The 20,848-nt window shown below is 48.6% G+C and overlaps 2 protein-coding genes across 2 annotated transcripts; one reads left to right on the top strand and one right to left on the bottom strand.

Annotated features, from left to right (window-relative positions):
* Positions 1-88: 88 nt before the first annotated feature.
* Positions 89-17,774, bottom strand: LOC131211794 (DNA polymerase alpha subunit B). The gene is made up of 5 exons (XM_058205414.1): positions 17,687-17,774; positions 17,302-17,606; positions 2,021-2,112; positions 457-1,942; positions 89-304 (listed from the first exon to the last, which is right to left on the bottom strand). The coding sequence occupies exons 1-5, from the start codon at positions 17,760-17,762 to the stop codon at positions 89-91; spliced, it is 2,175 nt and encodes a 724-aa protein (XP_058061397.1). The 5' UTR covers positions 17,763-17,774.
* Positions 17,775-18,013: 239 nt separating this feature from the next.
* On the top strand, positions 18,014-20,705 carry LOC131207628 (dipeptidyl peptidase 3). The gene is made up of 4 exons (XM_058200250.1): positions 18,014-18,283; positions 18,368-18,520; positions 18,650-19,547; positions 19,622-20,705. Exons 1-4 carry the CDS (start codon positions 18,164-18,166, stop codon positions 20,620-20,622), a joined length of 2,172 nt encoding a protein of 723 aa, XP_058056233.1. The 5' UTR covers positions 18,014-18,163; the 3' UTR covers positions 20,623-20,705.
* The last annotated feature ends 143 nt before the right edge of the window (positions 20,706-20,848 follow it).

Raw genomic sequence — 20,848 nt, 5'->3', positions numbered from 1 at the left:
AGACATAATCAGGTGATATACACTAACGGGAATTTAGATGATGTCAATTAATTTTACACAACAAGAGCTCATCAAACTTTATTATTTTTTACGATTTTATGATCTGACACGCGATGTAGCTGGAAGGCGGCGGTGGCGGCCTCTGCTGTGTAGCAGGGGATGCTGTAGAAGAGGATGCTGCTACTGGTGCATCCGGTGCATCGGCCACGGGAGGATGAATAATCAGTCTAGCGTATGAGCCACCGTCTGGCGTTTGGTGGCCTTCGACGAAACCAGGATTAATGCAAACACATCCATTGATTTCCTGACCCAAACAAGACATAACATAATAAAAAAAAAGAGTTATGATCCTTCCGCCAAATGAGTTAAACAATACAAGAAAATATGAAAATGAGAGATGAAAACGAACAATAACCCACCACCCTTTGTGACAACATTTTGAAAACCTTCACTTACCCTGATGAAACGGTTTAATGCACTCGGGCACACCATTACGTTTGGGACGCGCGTTAGGCGGCCAAAATCGTTCAGCATGTCCACATCCAGCGGTATATCCTCCATTGGTGGGTTCAGAGGATAGAACGAAGCCTGGTGGAAGAGGTAGTTCAATGCTCGCTTGATCTTATCGCCGGCATCGACCGAGCAGCATTCGTTCTCGATCAAATGACCGATACTGTCTACCGTCGTCACCCCAATCTCGAGTCCCTCGATACTGAACAGGCACGGATCAGGCAGGAGGTGAAGATTTTTGTAGAAGCTCGCGACCCGGTACGGAGGCGTGGGATAGACGAAGGAACTGTTGACATCGTCGTGGTTAGCAACGATAAACACCTCCGTCCGCGAACCAACGGCACTCATGATCGTTCCGACAATCTTCTCGTAGTACTCGTCGAATGTTTCGGCTACTTCCTTGTACACGGGACGATTAGCATCGGCCAACGGGCCCGTTAACAGCAGCACATCTGGCGGATCTGTGCTGCAGTAGTCTAGCAAACCGGTGAGTTTCTCGTACAGCAGATCTGTTCGATCGGTGAACGGTGCGCTGGCGATAACCATCTTTAAGGGACGATCGAGGGTAGACGGAGCGCAGGGAAGGTTTAGCTTTCTCATGTGATGCACACGCTGCACTGTAAACATTGTCCCACGGGGATTAATACCCTCTAGAAGGACCGTTTGCCCAGGAAACAAGGACCACGGTACTTTTACATGACTAAGGTCTAGTTTCGTGTTGCGAAGCGTGTGCTCATCGAAATCGACGATCGAAAGACGGTGCTGCTGCTGATCATTGCTGCGACCTGCCGCCGCCGCCGTTGATGATACGCCGGTACTATCTGCGCTGCTAGTTTTCGGTTCAACCACTATCCTACCCAAGACACGGATGGTGTCCGAGCTGGGGTAGTCAACGTGGTGCACCTTCACTCCGTCCAGCCAGTTTACCATTTCGCGATCGCTAGTGCGATCATCTTCGTCCATCGCGTGATTCGCACTGTTCGGTAGTGTATGCACTTCAGACGATCCTTCGTCCAGCGTGGCTTGTTGTGTCGCAGGGCAAAGTTCCTCCTGTGCCAATCGATAGCAAATGGCCGATCCTGTTTCGTATATACGATCGCTCAATATCATCACCCGATCGTAGCTCGAGTCAAACATATATTTGCTGTTTTCGTTAGCAAACTGGCCCGCCTGATAGCCGATGCTTATTCCTTTCACACCCGGTGGCCCAGCTGTATCCTTCGTCGCTCCACGACCTCCTGCTTCTCTTCCACCGTTTTTGCTCTTTGTTGGAATATCTGTCGAACCGTCATTGGTTGCTTCACCACCGGATGATGCTGCTGGCAACCAGTTGATTTGCTTGAGCAGTTGCGCCTTGCCGTACGTGTACACGATTTGACCCGATTTGCTGCTCTTCGCATCTTCCGAATCCTTTTCATGCTTCGATGTAGATCTAAAAACATAGGAAATAAAGCAAAATTATAATGAACAAAGCAATGATAAAACTAAAAAGCTGACTTTCATCACTTACATTGGCGAATAGGTCACGGTGGCGAACGGACTGCCGCGGACGCGGTCTGGTGTATTTTTGGTATGTTGCAAACGGGAGACTGCTTTGCTTGCCTATCAAAAACAAGATAAAACGGGAAAAAGGGGGTTAGATTTGGCTTACTACAATGTTTTTAACATGATAATTTATGGCAAATATGATTACACCCCCTTCGCTACTGGTTCTAGAATGTGAACGGTCGTGCTTCTAAATAAAATGTTTGTTTTAGAATAACAGATATCAAAAATTTAAAATAAATCGTTTAAAAATTAAAATTAAACGTATGTCACTGATTCACGGACACGAAGACACTTTTCAATTAATCTCACGGGAGTCACAATATTTACGTTTAATCTCGACTTAATAGACGAGCATGTTATCTAGTCACGAAACTTTAACCAAAAACCGTGCACTAGAAGAAACATGTTCGCCGACAAAGTGGAGAAAGTTGTGTACTCCCGCGGCGGTCGTTTGTGGGTCGAATATTCACTTCTGTCGTTTGGTTTTATACGATCACTGGATACTCTCACTGGTCGAGGAGCAACTGCATCACGCCTCACAAGTACACTTTGGTGGTGCATTTACCTCGTCTGCAACTATGCACCAGAGGTTAGAGGCCGCGCAGCAAATAATGGCGCATGGCACTGCGACTCATTGTGCAATGTTTTCGACCACGTTGGACGTTCACGATTTCGTCTTTTATTTAACTTGCTCACGACAACGATGATGTTTCCTGCCGAGTCAAGCTATGGCACGCCAGCTACTTATTTTCTTTTCAGCATTCTATTAAACGAATTTTGAGATTTACAAAATCCGAGAATTATGTAACTAAGCGGTGGCTTTTGAAATGCTACACTTCAGTCACGAGGCCCGTGCCCTTCCTATGGCTTAAGATGATGATCGTCGTTCGCTCGAAGAAACAGATCACGACACGAGCAAGAAGCGGGCTACAGAATACGGGACAGAGAAACCAGGAGCCCGGATTGTTTAACACACGCATAATAAAGAATGATTGTTTTGACATCGGGTTTAATTGGAAGAGCATTTAACAACTTCGTGCGCCTCAGACACGAGCGGGTTACACAACTACGGTTATAACAAAGCCTCCTTAGTTTTAATTATGATGAGAAATTTGGAAGGTTTCACCAGGATTTTACCACGCGTATTTTCAACTGCCACAAAACGACGATATCCTCTGAGAATTGGGTCAACTTTACCGTCATCAGTTGGGTTCATCACGTTTCTTCTGCTGCCGGTTACGGGATTCTACGAGCACTTTTAATGAGTGTGGATCTAGTCACAGTTTTGAATAAAATGTGAAGCACTAGATACACACCCATTGAAAGTAATCGGAGTCCATGGCGGATGGGTATATTTTTTTATCACTTTCATCACTTTCGTTACTATTCTGACTTCTCACCCCAGCACACAACACTCAATAGAAGAGAAAAGATTCAGCTAATGACTGCCCACGAGAAGGGCCATAACTATTAAGCACCGTTCCGGATAAAAGTAAAAGCAACAATCTATGTGTCGCTCTCTAACGAGGAATACGAGGACGCTATAAGGAAGGTTTTTGAAATGTAATAAATCCTAACTATACACAGCCGGGTGTGGTCTCTATTAATTGTGGTCTCCCTTCCCGTTGGGCACAAAGAACGTACCACCATTATGAACCGTCGAAATATTATCCTCTATATGCTGCTAAGTACTGCTGGTGATACTGAAACGCTTATGTGAAGAACAACAAAGTAGATAATCAGGGTCTCAGAAAATCAGGGCGTAAAGCTGAAAATCAATTACAATTAAATACATTGCAGAAATTAAATTCACTTCCTGTGTCACGCCACATCCGCGCTGAGACAAAAATTCAAAGAAACCATTCAAATTGGACAACGAGAATGTTTAATGACAGCCATTCGAAGAAAAGCAAAATTAGTGCTCCCCTATCCCGGGGTTATGTTAACTGAACGATGGGCTCCCTAAAGTACTCTTTTCCACCATCGCTCCCGATTCCCGATGAAACAACGCAAGAAGGTTGACGACCTTCCCCACACAACAAGATGATGCAAATGTGCAGGAAATTGGTGGTATTTGCTCTCTTCCTTGCACAAAACAAAACCGAATTCGTGACGAGCCCGGAAGATGATGCTAACGGACGGAAGAAAAAGAAGGCAATGTATGGTACTACTTTTTTCTCTATCGCTGCTGTTCATGGAGAACTCGATCGATAGTAAAAATCTCTCGCATTCAGACACAGGCACGTTGCAATAGATTGGAGGGGATCTCGGATACCTTAGATGGGCACCAAAAAAAGCTGTTGGCAAAAAACAACAAAGTAACAATCAGCCTTTTTTCCTGTGAGCTGGCGCGTTCTTAGTATTTCCCGTTCTTCGAAAACGGGAACACACAAACACTCTACTGATATATTCGTTGACGGAAAACATTTACAGTAAAGGAAAGCGCATACAAATCTTGCACGACTTTTCGCGTATCCAACGGAACACAAACCGATCTACAATCAATAGATCCTAACGCTTGGAAAACAAGTAGCAAGCAAGTTGTAGAGAACAAGGATACCATACCATGGTAACGAACACAGGCCAGCCAGCCAACCAACCACTCACGGACGCGCACAGAGTTGAGATATAGTTGGAAGAAGAAGTAAAAAATCGTCTTATAAAGAGAAGCTCCAACGACGCCCGCTAGGCTATTTTGCTATTCCCTTCTCTGTGCTTCGGAATCTGGTGGAAAAAAAAATTAACCCTTCACATATCACCTTCGGCACAAGAATATTTAACAGGCGGCTACTTGGTTGGACCGCCACACCGCGCCCGTAGCCACTGGCCGCCGGACGAGCCCAGCCCAGGACCATCTTAAGCATCTTAAGCGTCGCGCGCGGCGTCTCCGCATTTATTTGATTGCGATCCTTTTTTCCCCTCAAGCAGCTTGATGATGTCGTCTCTCTCTTTCAGATACACACACATACTTTTAATCATTCTCTTTGCATGTTTTCCTGGCCAAAGAAATTGTGCCTTTTCATATCTCTCTCTGTCGTTTCCCCCTTTAAGTATATGATGCGTATGAGCCGATTCTCTCTCCCCCGGATGCCTTCATAGTTTTTACGTTAACCCCATTTTTATCGTTCTTTTCTTACGCCGGCGGCGCTGCTCTTGTTTCAACTTTCGTTCTAAATGATACGCGCAACACTAATACAAGAGCAGCTAGCTTCCTCTCGGTTTATAGTCAGTCAACCAGCCATGCCCCAGCCGGCCACCGAAGGGTTATCGGAGAAACTTATCCATCAGCTTCGAGTTCTTTCGTTCCAGCCTTTCGGCCTACAATTAAATCTAGCGGAAAGTGCTCTCTCCCCCTACCGTCTTCCTTTGGTCGCGTGCTCAGCACGAGGATGCAGAGATTCTGCCACGCCGCGCCGTGCGGACGGAAGACAAAAAGCTTACGAAGTAACTGACCTTGTGGCTCTTGGTAGGTGCAGCAGAAGCACAGCTTCTTTTGCTCATCTTTCGTGTTTTGGTGTCGCTTTGCCAGGGAAGCACAGAACGGTGTTGCCTACCTCTAATTGAAGGAGTCCGTTCCTCACGTACAGAGCCAGTCACAGATAGATACTCGCGCGTGGCCAGTTTCTTGGGTTTTCCTGCCTTATCCGATACTCACCGACGAAGTCGGCGCAATGTGTGTAAAAGAACGGAGAAATAATGGCGGTCAGTCAGCACATTCCCCGGCACACACCGCACGACAAGATGGCCGGCTGTGCGCCTCAGGAGCGAGATACGGCGATGATGTGCAAGAAAAGTTTCAGCCCCGACTTGTTGCTGCTGCTGGCCGTGACTAGGGAAGGAGAAAAATACCAACCATCGAACGCGTGGCCGCGTCGCGAACCGATTCGAATGATAGTTGTGCGCGCCTTTTCACAAGCCTGTTATTACAGATCTGTGTCGTTGTTTATACGCGGCGCGCAGCAGCAGTTCGCGTTGTTTTCCGTGGCGCACGGACGTAGCGAATCGATTTTCCACTTCCTGCGTGTCTTGCAGCGAGCACATTTTTTTAACCTTCGCTCATTTTGTTCGTTCTCTAGACACAACCACAACCACACACACTTGCTGCCTCACGCCGGTTGTAAGTAGCCGTTCAACGGGCGGACAAGGAAGGGTAGCATTGAGTGCTATGGCGGGACCGGCCGGCCACCAGTAACCATTTTTCTCCGACTTGCTTCACATCATCCTTCAGCAAAGGGGTCGTCGGGCGATTACGATCACGATCGTTGTCAGCGAAAAATAAGAAAGGCCGTTTTAAATTTCACAAAGAACAAAATAGGGGAAAAAACATGACAACCATCCAGGTTAGGGCCGCCGCGCAATGGCAAATATGGCGCCGTTTTTTGCTGGAAGAAAGCACCGCACATCATAGCTTCTCGTCCTCGAGGTCCTAGGTTGCTGCGATCGCGCCAAACGGGGCCCTTCACAACTATTCGCAAGCCGTACACACGATAGTAAATTGCAATCTAATTATCTCAATATAACTCAACATTCACTCGTTCGCGGCATAGACTTACTAACAAAGCAACTATCTTATGCCAAACCAGAACAGACAAAAAGATATTCTTGAGAATCGGTTCTCCATCGGCAATGTTGTTGTCACGCGACGTTCCGTTACACGAAGAAGGGATCGTCGCCGTCAATAACGCCGCTAACCAAGGTATCTCCCTTTCGGCCACTCGCTCCAGCTCACTAGATCTGGGTATCTCTTTCCCTCTTAGTAGAAGAATGCTGTATGACCGAATCCAACAAACTTCTCTCTCTCGCTCGTTCTCTCCAGTGGGAGGCAAAAGAATATAAGGCGCCGTTGTGTTCGCGCGGAGTAAGTGTGAGCCGCAGGAACACGCAGGAGAAAATACCTAGAAAAGCAAAAACTTTACTCTGCGCGACTGTTAAGTGACAGTATCGATTCCTTGCCAATCACACGATGCTGGTTACCTTTGGCTGCCGAAAGTGGGTGATGGCGATACACAACTAAGAATAATCGTCCTCGGGGTCGCCTTCATCATGAAATGATGGTTAACTGGGGCATCACCATCAACACATCATCGTTGACTGTAACCTCCTCTCGTCATCGTCATGTATGAGTTGAAGACTGCTGCGCGCGCTGTACCTCTTCCAACAGGGCTCAGCCAGCCAGCAGAGCGGAGCAATCAAGCAGCCGGCGCCCGCGCGTGCGGCAAAATCTGCTGGTATGTGTGCGTGTCCAATCACTCGGGGTCATCCACCGTGTGCGCGCGCAGCGCGCATTGGCGTAGTATAAAATCATCTCTAATCGCGTTTGATGAGATGGAGTGCGCAGATGAACGTTTGCGTTCGCGTGCACGTGTCCCCTCTGTGGTGAGCCGATGGACGCGCGTCTTGTGGTGTCATAACATTACAGAGAGCGAAGCACAATCTTCCATTGCCAGTGACGCAAACACAGCTCACGTACACAAGTGCACGAAGCAATCAGAACACACCAAATTATATGCGAAGCCATTTTTTCATTCGTAATGGAGAGTAGTGTAACATGGAAAACATTGTCGATAACGGAAGAAGATGTAGCACCACATGTTACTCTCACCACCCAGTGGTGGTCAGTGGAAGAGATTCGCGCACTTCTTTTCCACTATGCTATCGGTCCACAGAATACAGTGTCGTTTCCTACTGCTCAGCGTTTATCACACTTTCACGCGTGCCTCTACACAACAAAAAATGCTGGTTTCCGCACAAATGTCTCAACGCGCGCTACCACTGTCCTTCGCGTCGTTGTCGTCGTCGTCGTTTTGAGAAGGATGATTTAATTGAGGCAAATGTAATCAGAAGACACAAGGGGAACACACAGCCTGATGCTCACCCGGCGCGGCTCCACGAACTGGAGCCAGAATACACACCAGAACTTTGCGCTCTGTCTAAAACGCTGGGGCATAAAAATACACAAACACCACGCTGTGCCCGTCGACAATGGGTGGCTTGCTTGCGCCGACGGATCGCGCATTTTGTTAGTGCAAAAGAGAAACGTACACTGGTACCATCTCGTTCGCGCGTGCTAATGACGATCGATCGCTTATCAACACCATTATCATCGCGGTGGCTTATGTACGGAACCAGTAACTATCGAATTAGAACACACACGCGCGCGCCACGCGATACAATATGCCGAGTGGCGGAGAGTGAAGAGAGAGAGAGAGAGTTCCCCACTTTGTGCTGAATTGCACGATTTGAAAATAACGGACGCGCGCTGCCTATTGTCCAGCATGCAAAATGCAAATTTTACTTTTCACGCCGAACGATTTCTGATTCCGTTCACTTTTCACTACACCCCGCCTACTATGACCACCCCGAAGAAGGACTCTTGATCGGCTGCCGCTTTGCCGATTCTTCTTTGTATCGATTTTCAAGGATCATCGTGTTCCGCCAGCTAGCCTTCCGTCAAAAGGCTAGCTGGCGGTCAACGCCTGAAAATCGCTTTGAAACGGTGGTGCTCAGGATCGTCGGTTTCGGGTGTGTGCGTGAACTCAAAGAAATCTCAGCACGGCGGTTACGACGCTAGACGCTGCCCGCCCGCCCGGCCCGAGTCTTGCTTTTGCCAATCCGTTGGCTTCGGTCCGCGATCGTGACAGAGCGCGCCGCTGTACGAATAAAGAAGAGTAAAGACAGCGTTTGGTGGAATGGAGAACACTCCGAATACCGACGCGGCCAATTTGCTGTCGAGCGCGAGCTTGCCCTCTCGCCACCGTGCCCTGGCGTGTTACTTCGCTCCGAAGTGGCAGCCATTTTTTCATAACCGCACTTTTGCGCTATTCAGCCATTTTCCATCGAAGTGGTCCAAAATTGAGCAACGGTAATATGCACAAGGTAACGCGCCATTGAAATCAGGAATTCCTACTAATTCGGGGGTCTCACCTTTCTTGGAACACTAGACTTTCATCACATTTTCTTCGGTTTTGAAACAGTGAACCAGTGGCACTAGGCACACGCGCGCCATCAGATTATCGTTCCGGTCGTAGGGCCACATTCGCAAAAGTGCCGCTTCGTGGATGTGCCGAGGGAACAAAGCACCAAAAGCCGCCTTTTGAATCCATCTCGCTGGAGAGAAGAACCATTTTCACACACGAAGCACACTGCGGACGACGCTGAACTGAGTCGGCCGATTTTTCTCCAGCCTCTCACATAGCGACGCTACTCTGTTTCAACGGTTCGTGTGCTGCCTTTCACCAATACCAGCGCAGTCGCTTATGTGCTCAAGAGGCGCACACAGGTTAAGATTTACATAGAGAGTTAAGATCGCTGCGCACCTTCGCCTCAAGCAGTTCAGCGGTTTGTACCACCAGCGCTTTCTCTCTCTTTTCCTCCTGAAAACATGGCGTACCAGTAAAAGCGAGTGGTCTAGCGCTCAAGTGCGAATGAAACGACCGCTGTTTTGCATCGTAATTGCGCGGTGCCGCTTCCCTTTCCCGTCTTTCTCCAGTGTCATACACTGGTCACAGGTCGAACCGTCATATGACACATGGGCTGAACAGTCCCGGGTCTAAGGGGGAACGCGGTTTTTTCGGGTCAAAGTTTGATTTATTCATCAACGTAATCTCCCTCACGAGCCACACACTATCATTCCACTAGCGTCATTAATACGTTAGACCCGGGACTTTTCAGCCCATGTGTTCATTATAACCCATGCCTGTCGGATATATTGCATCTCGTTCTAGCCGATAGAGAAGCGGACGCCAGCAAAACGCATGGAGTAAAAGCGAGCCACTCTCTTGCCCGTGTGTCCGTGACCACGAAGGCTGGCGTTTGTGTACGTATACAGACTTTCCTTGGTGTTGTGTGCTGTGGTAGCAATCGTAAACTACATAGCCACAGGGTGCTTCGATGGTGGCAAAGCGAGGCCCTCTCGCTCTTCTGCGCAGGTGTGTGCAACTTTTGCGCCCTTTTTCTCCGTTGTTACAATTCCAGCAAATCGCTTCCTTGGCGAACGAGGAATCGGGTTAAGTGCTACAAAATCCAGGTCTAGAGTAAAGATTTTTTCTTGGTGGTTTTGGTCTTCTTCGATAACATATTTTTTAAATCCATCTGTCACAGACCTGTTTACAGGACAGTTCTTTTTTGGTCGAGTTATAATTAAATAATGAATGTAAACGAATGAATGAATTAAATTTGGAATGTGAAACAATAAAACAGTAAAAGCCATCTTCCACAATTAGGATGAAGTAACCAACACGGAACAACTAACAACTAACTAACAACTAAAACGGAACGGCCTGTGTTGTCTAACAAGCACGAGGCCGATCGAACTGCGCCAGATACAGTTTGTTGTAAAATAATGCAATGACCCCTGACCACGTCCAAGAACAAGTTGAATCCGTCGAGCAAAACCAGTACATATAGGTCTAGTTGGCCACCGGTCAGAATGAAACCAAGAAGGTAGATTTCTTCATATGACGTTACTTTTGCTACTTTTGTATACGAGCACGGTGGGCTTTCTAGACGGAAGGTCCTTGAATGTTTGAAGTGATTCCATGGTTCACGTAATTGCTTCATCGAAATCACGTAATCATCGAAAGAAAGTTTCAAACAAACGAACAACTGCAGTGCAGTAATGTTGCCTAAATTTGTGTACGATTTGAGCAAACCCCGGCCGTTAAGAAAAGAGCCACACACAATTCGAACAATCCGTGCTATGTTCGTGGCTGTGTTGACTCCCTGACGTCAGCAACGTTGGCCGCTTAAAAACCATCATCTCTGCGCAATCTCCCTCCTTGGCGTGATGCCCCAAGTAGTAGACATACGACGGGAAGGAACTGAGAAAGAATACATCTTTCGCGAACACCGCACCACGCCGGTAGCCACGCCACCATTGTTGTGTGGAAGAGCGAATGAAATAAACGTTACGAAAAACTCCGGATGCTCCGTCGAAGAGCACGATCTACCGGAGGGCGCTAGACGTTTGTGTAGAAAAAAAAATACTTTGATTAGCTTCCGAAATAAAGCTACGTCATGCAACTAAATCGAGATTTTTTGTTTCGTGGCCAACATCCGCCAACGGACCCCTCGCGGACCGGGTGTTTCTTCGGAGGAGAGCGTTGCCGTTCTACAGTTGGGATAGTTTTCTCTAAATCGATAGCTTCTCTTGAGAACCGTCTATGGCGAGAAGATGTTTTGATAGACCAGCAACGCGTCCCAGAATAGTGAAAGAATAGTTTACTTTACCTTCTATACCCAGTATCGGATAATATTGACCAACAAACGGAGGTCACTTCCTTTTTATAACATTCGCAGAACGGCACAATTGGCCGTTGAGCTTGGAAAAAGGATTTTATCGAATAAATTTGCATAAATACGATCGATATTGGGATCGTATCTCGGTCCAAACGTACGGACGGGTGCGTATGGTGGTGTTTCCAAGTTGACTGGGCAGGGTAGATAGGTAAATGGAGAAAAAGTCTCAGAAGCTCTCTGCGTCTAATAATCCATGCTGGCTAATGATCGACGCCAAGTTTATTGACTTTCTACGGTTCGAGCTGAGACATAATCCGAAAACGAACAAAAACGATCAACCCTGCGAAGGTGACTCCTTGAGCCAGCTAATCAAGATACTTGAAACATTATGCCAGTAGCACTCTGTAGATCGTCAAGATGTTGACCCCGAGTCTCAGAAAGGATGTTGGCTGCACTGTTGATGCCATTATTCTTGCCGTATCCACCTCTCCAAAGAGTCGTGTCCCCTCCTCGGTTGCTTTAAACATAAGATTCAAATTGAGCCAAATCGCATTCAAATGTAACGCCTTTTCTTCATCATACGCTGCTGGCGGCTGTGTTCCGTCGCCGTGTGTCCGTTACACCCCCTGTGCGCGGCCCTTCTTTTTCTTCTGCGCAAGAGAGTGCGCCTCGCGCCCGGCGTCGTTTTCTTTTATCGGCAACATAATAAACCTGAAACCATTCGGTGGTGGTTTTCTCGAGTCTTTGTTTTTTCTTTCCCGATGCCCGAGAGAGGTTGATGTCGGATGATGGATTCTTCTGTTGTTTTATGATGTATCTCCTGACTCTTTCGCGCGGGGCGCTGCTTCTTGCGGGGCTCGGGGGCGCTCCTTCGCTCAGGCTTCGCTCTTGGCAGGGGAAGGAAGAAATCAACAACTTGTGACGGTGGTCACGACGGATGACCACTACCCGTCCCGCCCAGGGCCCAGGGCCCAGAGGTGGTATTCGTTCGGGACGGCCGCGGCCAGTGGTTACACGGCGGTGCGTGACCCTGGCACGGCCGTGTTTGTGTGAGGGAGACTGCCGAAGCCGAGAAAGAAATTTTGAACTCTACAAAAAGAGTTACAATATCATTGTGGCCAGCCAACCCAGGGATCGTGCGACTGTGTGTGCGCCGGTGCTAAAGAAATGAAGGCACAACACCCATGTTGTATGGTGGCCACAGCGGGAAGTTGTTTCTTGTTCCTTACTTTTCGTCTCCGCAGATTCACAGCTTGGCGCTCGGGGGTTAGAGGCACGCGAAAGCCCCCAACTCACGACGTTTTGCGCGGCTTGATTCCTTCTCGCTGGGTATTCCCTACGCCACGCTGGATTGAAATTATGTATGAGCGTGTGTTTGTGTGTGCTATGTTAAAGGAAGGTAGATTGTTGTGACGCGGAGGAGCCGGTGGAGAAGAAAGGTAGCCTCGGCACGGCTCAACAGCAAGCAAAGCTCAAAACACGCGGCACCACAGCAACAGCGATGATGCTTCAACAGCAAGAACCTCCCGCGGGAAGTCACACCGGGCGCGATCATCGTGAAGCGCCTGAGAGAGCTTGAGAATGGGTGGAAGAATGGGAAAAGGGGTCCAAAGGCCGTGAGTAAATTACTACCAGGAATAATTATGGCCGCGGGAGGAAGCAAAGAGTAGCCACAAACAATTGCTTCCATTTTCAACGGTCGGGCGAGAGAGAAACCGAGATATCCCCGACTCATATAGAAATGCGGGTCCCACGAGTACGAGCGCAGTTGGATCGAAATTGGAAAATAAAATTAAACTCTGCCCATAAACTGAACTATTCCCTCCTAATCTACAGCGCTTACATTTCTGCCGGGCACAAAAATGAGGAAAAACGGCCCCAATTTGCTGCTGGCCACGACTCAGCGACGGTGGCAAACGCAAAACGAATAAAACAGCGCGCGCGCGGCAATTTTATTGCCAAATCAGCGAAAAATAATGTTCCGCGGAACCGCAGCGCACAAGAAGCACGCAAACGCCAGAGCGAGGGATTTCATCACGTTTGGACCCCCGCCACCGTACGCCGCAGACCGCCGCAGAACGCCTTAAGAAAGTTACCACGAACACAGTCGATCGGTGGTCGGCTTCTTAACTTTGGACCGGTGTGTGTGAGTGTGTGCGACGATGTTTACTTTCCAAAGTACCGCACACGGCCGCCGTTCCCTTCTTAAGCCGCGCGGCGTCCGTCGGTCCGCTGAAAAGATTTGAGAAACATAAATCGGAACACAGAGAACCAGGACACACCGAAGCACCAAACCTCAGGTAGAAAGAGATTTGTGGCAAAATAAGCACACGCGTGCGCTCACTACTACTACTACTCCCGCGGGCTTTGATTATCCTTTGGTCCCTCTCTCGTTCCCTGTGGTGTGCGTTTTTTTGTGGTCAGTACATAAGATTCCTTTTGAACTCGGTCCGTGAAAAAAACGATGCTCGAAACTCGCTTATTTACCGCCCAGCACAACAAGCGCGTCACAGCGCGTTTATATGGACCCCGAGGATCCCTTCTTCTTGGGCACCGTACCTGTTCAGCAGCGTTCCACAAAACGCGGCCCCTATCAAGGGTCGGCGTGGTGGCTCTGCAAAATCGCCACCCCAAATGGCCAGTTTTCGAACTTCCTGCGGCGTTCGGCTGGTAAACGGAGAGAGAGATCGATCGGTGGCAAGTAGCATCATCTTCTTGTGTCCAAGGGACGACCCACTAAGGGAATGAAAGTAGACAAGGTTTAGAGTTTATTTTCTTCAATTATTTTGGCCACAAGAAAATTCTATGCGATCATAAAAGGCATCATCCCTCCCTCGTTGTAGCGTCGTCGTAAGAACCGATCTCGTAACATGATCGGACACTCTCAGGTGTAGGCCCGACAAACACATCACACAGAATGGACGCCATCGATTGGCAACCTAGGCCGAAACCAACAAACAAACACATTCCCATGTTGCGTGCACACACCTGAAGTGCTCTCTGGCTCCGGACACACCGAAACGGAACAGCGGTGTCCGCGGCGATCGTTGACCGGGCAGGGAAAAGAAAAAAAAAACCTTTGGCAAGATTCTTAGTTACGCAAGGCGGCCGCGTCGAGAGTAACGTTAATTTTGTAATGGACGCAGTACTACGGCTGGACTCGCCTTTTCGCTCTTTCCACACAATCTTAAGTTGCGGCTTAAGGGCCACCGTGTTGTGGTGAGCGTGCGGGCACAGATTCTTGACCATCGCGTCCCAACCAACCCAAGCGCAAGTCCACCAACAGACGCGTTCTTTGCGCTACGAGAAAGAGAGAGAGGCCCCATAGCATAAGGGCTCTAGCGGCCAATGTCCGTGAAGGGTGGCGCGCAACTGTTAGCTGGTCAGCAGCAGGAAAGACGCGCTTTTCGCGTGAGAACGGGCAAAGGGTGGACGGTCCGCCGGGGAACCGCAAATTGTTAGCCTAGAGCGAACGCAAAAACACATTCAACGATCATCCCCGCCGTGGCTTTGGAGGATCGAGTAGGTAGATAAATGATACGAAATTGCCCACAGCACAATTACCCCGTTTCGGTGGCAGCGAGAGGCGCGCTTTTCCATCCTTGTGCTTCGATGATCTTTCTCTCTCGCCAGAGCGGTCGAAATGATGATGCGCAATCGATGTTTTTCTCAACTCCCCGGGGATCGTTTGATCGCTAAAGTGATCTCTTTGTCGTTATTCCAAAAACAAAACAGATTTAACAATATATCATAGAACAATATTTTCTTCGCCCGTGTAACTAGTAATCAGCCAGAGTTACAGAATAGCACACAAAGGCGCTCTTACTATTACAGGCCATCGTGGGGTGTAGGGTGATTCGGACGAATATCCGGAGGGCACACCACCACGGTTGAGGGAAGGAGCCGCGGTTGCTCGATTCCGTTCGCTGAAAGATCGAGAAGGAAGAGAACCATTACCAGTTTCTTTCCCCGTGGCTGTACCAGAAAGCAACGACGACGAAGAAATTCACTCCAACAACACTTTTCTTCTCTGGTCGCCCTCTCGCGCTGTTCTCGAAAGAAAACGAGAAGATTTAAAGCCAAAAAAACCAAACGGACAAAGACGAAACGAAAGAGCGTGTAGGGGTGCAGCGAGAAAAGTTCGATGGCTTCTACCGGAGCGTTCATCCCAGAGGGTTGCCAGGCCAGTCAGCCAATGTTGATGCTCTCGTCACGCTGGCCCGTGGTCTAAAGGGAATGCTAAAACATCAACCCCTGGCCAAGTATTTCATAGATAAGAAAAGCTCGAGACGCCCTAGCCAGCATGAAGGGACTACTACGATCGAGTTGTGTCGTGGACATTGCTGAGCCAGCAAAGGGTCTGTAGTAACACAGAGTTTGACATGAACACCACCAGACGAACCATTCTGTTAGTACGTCGAGGAGATGTAAACCAAAGAACTCAACGCATCAGTAGACAAGAAACCTTCTCGCTGTTCGCAGCAAACGGGTTAGAAACGGAGCAACTTCGACTGAGGGTAATTGTACGCCGATTGATTGGATTGAATCGAAGAGGATCGCCACTAGGAGCCAAAGTATGGTTCCCATTTGAACTGCCTTTCGGACCCCTCTTTCCTGCAGACATTGAAAATCGGCGAATGCAGCAAAAGAAGACTGTTTGGCATGATTGAAGCAATCCAACTATGTTTTTTTCTGTTTTCAAAGAGGGCAATGATCTACACGTCGATCATGATCGCGAACCCGCAGATGGATAAAGAAGTGTGCTCGTTATGATCGTGATTGGGCCATAGACTGTCGTAAAAAACGAAATTTTTAAAAATCATCCTTTTACTACATCCTCACGAACATTATAATGAGATAGTATACCCATTTATAGACCATAGATCCGCCTTTTTGCACTTTTAATTAAAATGTTTCGTTTTTTGTGCATTCAATAAAAATTCAATCAAGTGCACTCAGGATTAACGAGGTACGAGGTTTGTCCCCTCGGCCAGAAGATCCTTAGAAGGGTACCACCCGATGCGAACCAAACTAAGCGTCAATCAGGGTGGTAAATAAGACGCATCGCTTTTCTCTGGCCGACGAGGCTTGCAGGCGGATTTAAAGAGATGCGAGGAGTTATGAAATAAAACGGAACCATAAATGTAGCATTGCATCGCCTTCCTTCGTCCGACCTATCCCACGGCAATCGCAGGGCTACCCGCAGCGTTGGACGCCGTTGTCTCATATCGCAGCTTATTTGGCGAAGTGATTTGCATCGAGCGGTAGGGGGGCTTCGCAGAATTGGCCCGGAATCGTTTCTGCAGGCCACCTTTGGTAGTGAGTTACCCCCTCGTTGGCACCCATGAATTCAATAAAACCCACGGAGGAGCCCTCGTGTGTTCGATCGAGCCACGGAATATGGCTTTGGCTCAGGCAACGGTCACGAAAGAGAATGTTTCGCAGCAGTGCGCAAAGGAAATGGTTGCTTCTACGAACTTCACACCATCTTCTCTCCTTCGTTTCCGGCCCCGTTCAAGCCGCAGATAATGGAGCCAGGGGTTGTGGAGCATTCTTTCGATTTATCGCCCATTCTCTTCTGAGGGCAGTGCACTACGCTGCTGCAGTTTGCCATGGGGCCAGTAAAAGTGCCTTACGGCACGCGCTTCTTTTTGCTCATTCTTTACCGACGTGACCTCCTTTGTAGCATATTTCGGAGGGGCCAACGATGGGTCCGTTGGAAGTAGGTGGAACACGTTTCTTTGTTTTGATTCCACAAATCCAATGGTGGTGCTGCTTCTTCATGGTGCATTCGCGCTTCTGATCGACAACAATTGTTATTGCAATCCAACTCTGCGAACTCTTGGCCAATTTCAAGCAATTATCAAGCTAATAACGGGAAGGAAATAATATTTCTACTATCTGTAACGTTGTTTTGAATTCCAAGGAAATTTTAGTGCGATTGTGTAAAACAATAGCAGTTCGAATGAAATGACCGTTCGCAGAATTAAATTCAGTAGCGCCTACCTTTGGTGTCACGCACCCGTACATCTCCAGTACGTCCTGCTCGGCTGAATCCACATTACGATACGTTGTCAATTTGGACACCTTCGGGTCGATGCGCGGCGTGGCGTTGCTGCTTGCAGTGCCACCGACGATGGTAGCCGCTTTGCCTAATTTGCGCGCCTTTCCCGTGTACTCATGTGCTTCCATGTCGTTAAGATAGGCCACCGTGGGCTCGGCACCGCCTAGTTTCGACACACTATACGCCATCCATTGCTCGACAAATTCTACCGGATCGTTAATGCCATTGTTAAGGCAGATTGTGATGCCTGGAAAGGGCGCAAGAAACATGTTATCGACAGTTATCTTTGCTTGCAGAGGCAGTTATCTTTGCAAAGAAGAGACTTACATGCGTTGACCACCTCATCCGACGGTTCGATGCCCAGTTCGTCGAACTGCTCTCGTATCGTTTCGATAGACACCATATTCACAGGAATTTTCACTCGTTTTCCGCAAAACCACAACACACTGCGCGAAACCAAAACTAAATACCGGCCCGAGAAAGCGCGCGAACGCTATGCGGCCGCTGTCATTTGGGCGGCCGCCGTCATTTTGGGCGGCTGTTTGAGCAACGCGTTGTCAAGAAAGCGAGTTTTGTGCAAGCAAGCGAGCGGCTTGCTGTGACTTGCTGTGACTTGCCTTGCTGTGATGCGGCCGCTTCTACCGGCAAGTTATTGCTTACTCATCATTCGCCGTCCGGTTGTAATTTTCGCTGTGGAATTTATCTTTTCTTTCGCATTGTTTTTTTGTTTACTGTGCCGTTAACGTTGGCAGAAAGTGTTTTCGTGTGCGCATTAGCAAAAAGTTAGCCGTAGGAAAGCGAAAGATGTCGGACAAAGCCCAGTATGTGCTTCCCAACACACAGCCGATTGTCGAGCTCGATTGTGCCACCGCCTTCAACAATCTAACGGAGAAGGAGAAACAATATGCCCACTACTTCAGCAAGGTATGAGCCACCCCATTTAAGGCCTGCGGTTTGTTTTAAAATCCTGATTTTCACGCTTTCCACTCGATCGTTCGTTTTACGTAGGCATCTTGGACGGGAGGACTGATTGCGCTGGTTCAATCGAGCCCGGAATCGCCGCTCATATTCTCGCTCTTGCATCGCATATTCTTGGCCGAGTCGGTGGAAGATTTGAAGAAATCTGCTCTCGCTGCTGGCGTGTCCGACGATGAGTTCACCGTAAGTTTACATATCCCTCTGTGCCCCGCTGAAAGGCGTTTATCTTATCTACGTTCCGCCCTAGGCATTGTAAACATTAACTGTAATATCGTAAATTACTTTATTTCTGTTTTCGCTAAACCGAATTAGGCTTTTCTCGTGTACGCCTGCGGGTTTCTGGCCAATGCCGGTAACTACAAGGGCATGGGGGACAGCAAGATCCTGCCCAGTCTCGACGAGGACAAATTTGAGCGGATCGTGAAGGGTTCGGCTGCGTATGCTGCGAACAACGACCTTATCGGTTCCCTCTGGAACAGGAGTAAGGGGCCCATCTTTGTGCTTACCGAACGCGTGAAAACTCTTGGGCTGTGCGATACCGGCGTTACGACGTACTTCTCCAGCAATGTAACGCACGAGGACACGGAGCTGATCAGCGAGTGGATGAAGGAACAGAAGTTCGAGGCGTACATTTGCCGCACGTTCAAGACGGTGGACGCGGCGGGCAAAACTGTATACGACATAAAGCTCGCTTCGAGTGAGGAGGGCGACAAGAAAGGCTTAACGCGGACTCCTGAGGAGTATAAGGGGTGCGTTTTTAAGATCACTCGGGGTGACTACCGCGAACTGATCGGCATGGTGGCCGACGAGCTGGAGCAAGCGAAGAAGCACTGCGCGAACGGCAACCAAGAGCGTATGATTGAGGCGTACGTGGAGAGTTTCCGGGAGGGAAGCTTGGATGCACACAAGACGGGCTCCCGGTACTGGATCAAAGACAAGGGTCCGGTCATTGAAACGTACATAGGGTTCATTGAAACGTACCGGGATCCGGTTGGGCCGCGCGGGGAGTTCGAAGGGTTTGTGGCCATGGTAAACAAAGAGATGTCGGCCAAGTTTGGTGAACTGGTGGCGAATGCCGAGAACTTTATCAGACTACTGCCATGGGGGGAGGATTACGAGAAAGATTCCTACCTGAAGCCGGACTTTACATCGCTAGATGTGCTCACATTCGCCGGGTCAGGCATTCCTTGTGGCATCAATATTCCCAACTGTAGGTTCCGTTTCGCGGGGACAAGGTAATGAATGTAGAACTACCGATTGATTTAATTTTCCGTAAAATTTCAGATGATGAAATTCGGCAGGACGAAGGTTTCAAGAACGTGTCGCTCGGCAACGTACTAGCCTGCACGAACAGAACCGATGCGATTCCTTTTCTCTCGGAGGAAGACCAAGCGCTGATGAAGAAGTACAAAGCGGCTTCATTCGAGGTACAAGTAGGATTGCATGAGCTGCTCGGTCACGGTAGTGGCAAGTTGCTGCGTATCAACGAAAAGGGCGAACACAACTTCGACCTTAGCAAATTGAAAAGTCCACTCACCGGTGAATCGGTCGACTGTTGGTACGAACCGGGCGAAACGTATGACTCCAAGTTCAAGTCGCTAGGCTCATCGTACGAGGAGTGTCGGGCGGAAGCGGTTGGATTGTATCTTAGTCTGAACCGCGATATCTTGAAAGTCTTTGGCCACACGGACGAGCAAGAAATTTCCAACATCATCTACGTTAACTGGTTGCTGCTGGTCTGGGGAGGCGTCGGCGTTGCGATGGAACTGTACAATCCCGCCCAGAAAGCGTGGCTCCAGGCTCACTACCAGGCCCGGTTCGTCATCATGAAGGTGCTGCTGGAAGCCGGCGAAGGCCTGGTTACGGTTAAGGAGACGGAAGAGGGCAAAAACCTGCTCCTGACGTTCGAACGCAGCAAGATTGAAACGGTCGGCAAGGAAGCGATCCGAATGTTTCTGCTGAAGCTGCAGTTTTACAAATCGACTGGTAATGTGACGGCCGCCACCAAGATGTACGACCAGTACTCGGAGGTATCGGAGGGTGGATTGCACCCGTGGGCCAAGTGGCGTGACATTGTGCTGCTGCATAAAAAGCCACGCCAAATCTTCGTACAGTCGAACACGACCATTGAACCGAACACTGGCAACGTGGGATTGAAAACGTACGATGCCAACTTTGCGGGCTACATTCGTTCGTGGGTCGATCGCTTCCCGGACGCAACGATCGACGATGTGCTGGAACGGATTCATGAATCCGACAAGCACTACTTCGAAGGATTGTACTAAACAGACATGATTGTGCCACTGCACTCCGAAATTGTCGCTGCAGGTTAAGCGTATTCTTTGAGTTAATAAACGATTATTTGCTATCCAACGTATGATTGGAATTGTAAGATGTTTTAATCTCATGGATTTGCTGACAATTTTCAAGTGATCCACAAGTTTGTGAGCGAACAGTACGCGTTATTTCCGTTGTAGCTGCTTTGGGAAGATGTTTGTGAATATAAAAAAA

The sequence above is a fragment of the Anopheles bellator genome, chromosome 2 (assembly GCF_943735745.2).
Source record: "Anopheles bellator chromosome 2, idAnoBellAS_SP24_06.2, whole genome shotgun sequence".
NCBI lineage: Eukaryota > Metazoa > Arthropoda > Insecta > Diptera > Culicidae > Anopheles > Anopheles bellator.
This window is presented reverse-complemented; position numbering and strand designations above follow the sequence as displayed.

What these genes read in the sequence shown, in the direction of transcription:
- LOC131207628 (XM_058200250.1), top strand. Translation starts at nt 18,164, where the DNA reads ATGTCGGACAAAGCCCAGTATGTGCTTCCCAACACACAGCCGATTGTC. An exon ending in TGTCCGACGATGAGTTCACC is followed by an intron (nt 18,521 to 18,649) that starts GTAAGTTTACAT and finishes AAACCGAATTAG; the next exon opens with GCTTTTCTCGTGTACGCCTG. An exon ending in TGGCATCAATATTCCCAACT is followed by an intron (nt 19,548 to 19,621) that starts GTAGGTTCCGTT and finishes GTAAAATTTCAG; the next exon opens with ATGATGAAATTCGGCAGGAC.
- LOC131211794 (XM_058205414.1), bottom strand. Translation starts at nt 17,762, where the DNA reads ATGGTGTCTATCGAAACGATACGAGAGCAGTTCGACGAACTGGGCATC. An exon ending in ACCGTGACCTATTCGCCAAT is followed by an intron (nt 1,943 to 2,020) that starts GTAAGTGATGAA and finishes CTATGTTTTTAG; the next exon opens with ATCTACATCGAAGCATGAAA. An exon ending in CATTAAACCGTTTCATCAGG is followed by an intron (nt 305 to 456) that starts GTAAGTGAAGGT and finishes TGTTTGGGTCAG; the next exon opens with GAAATCAATGGATGTGTTTG.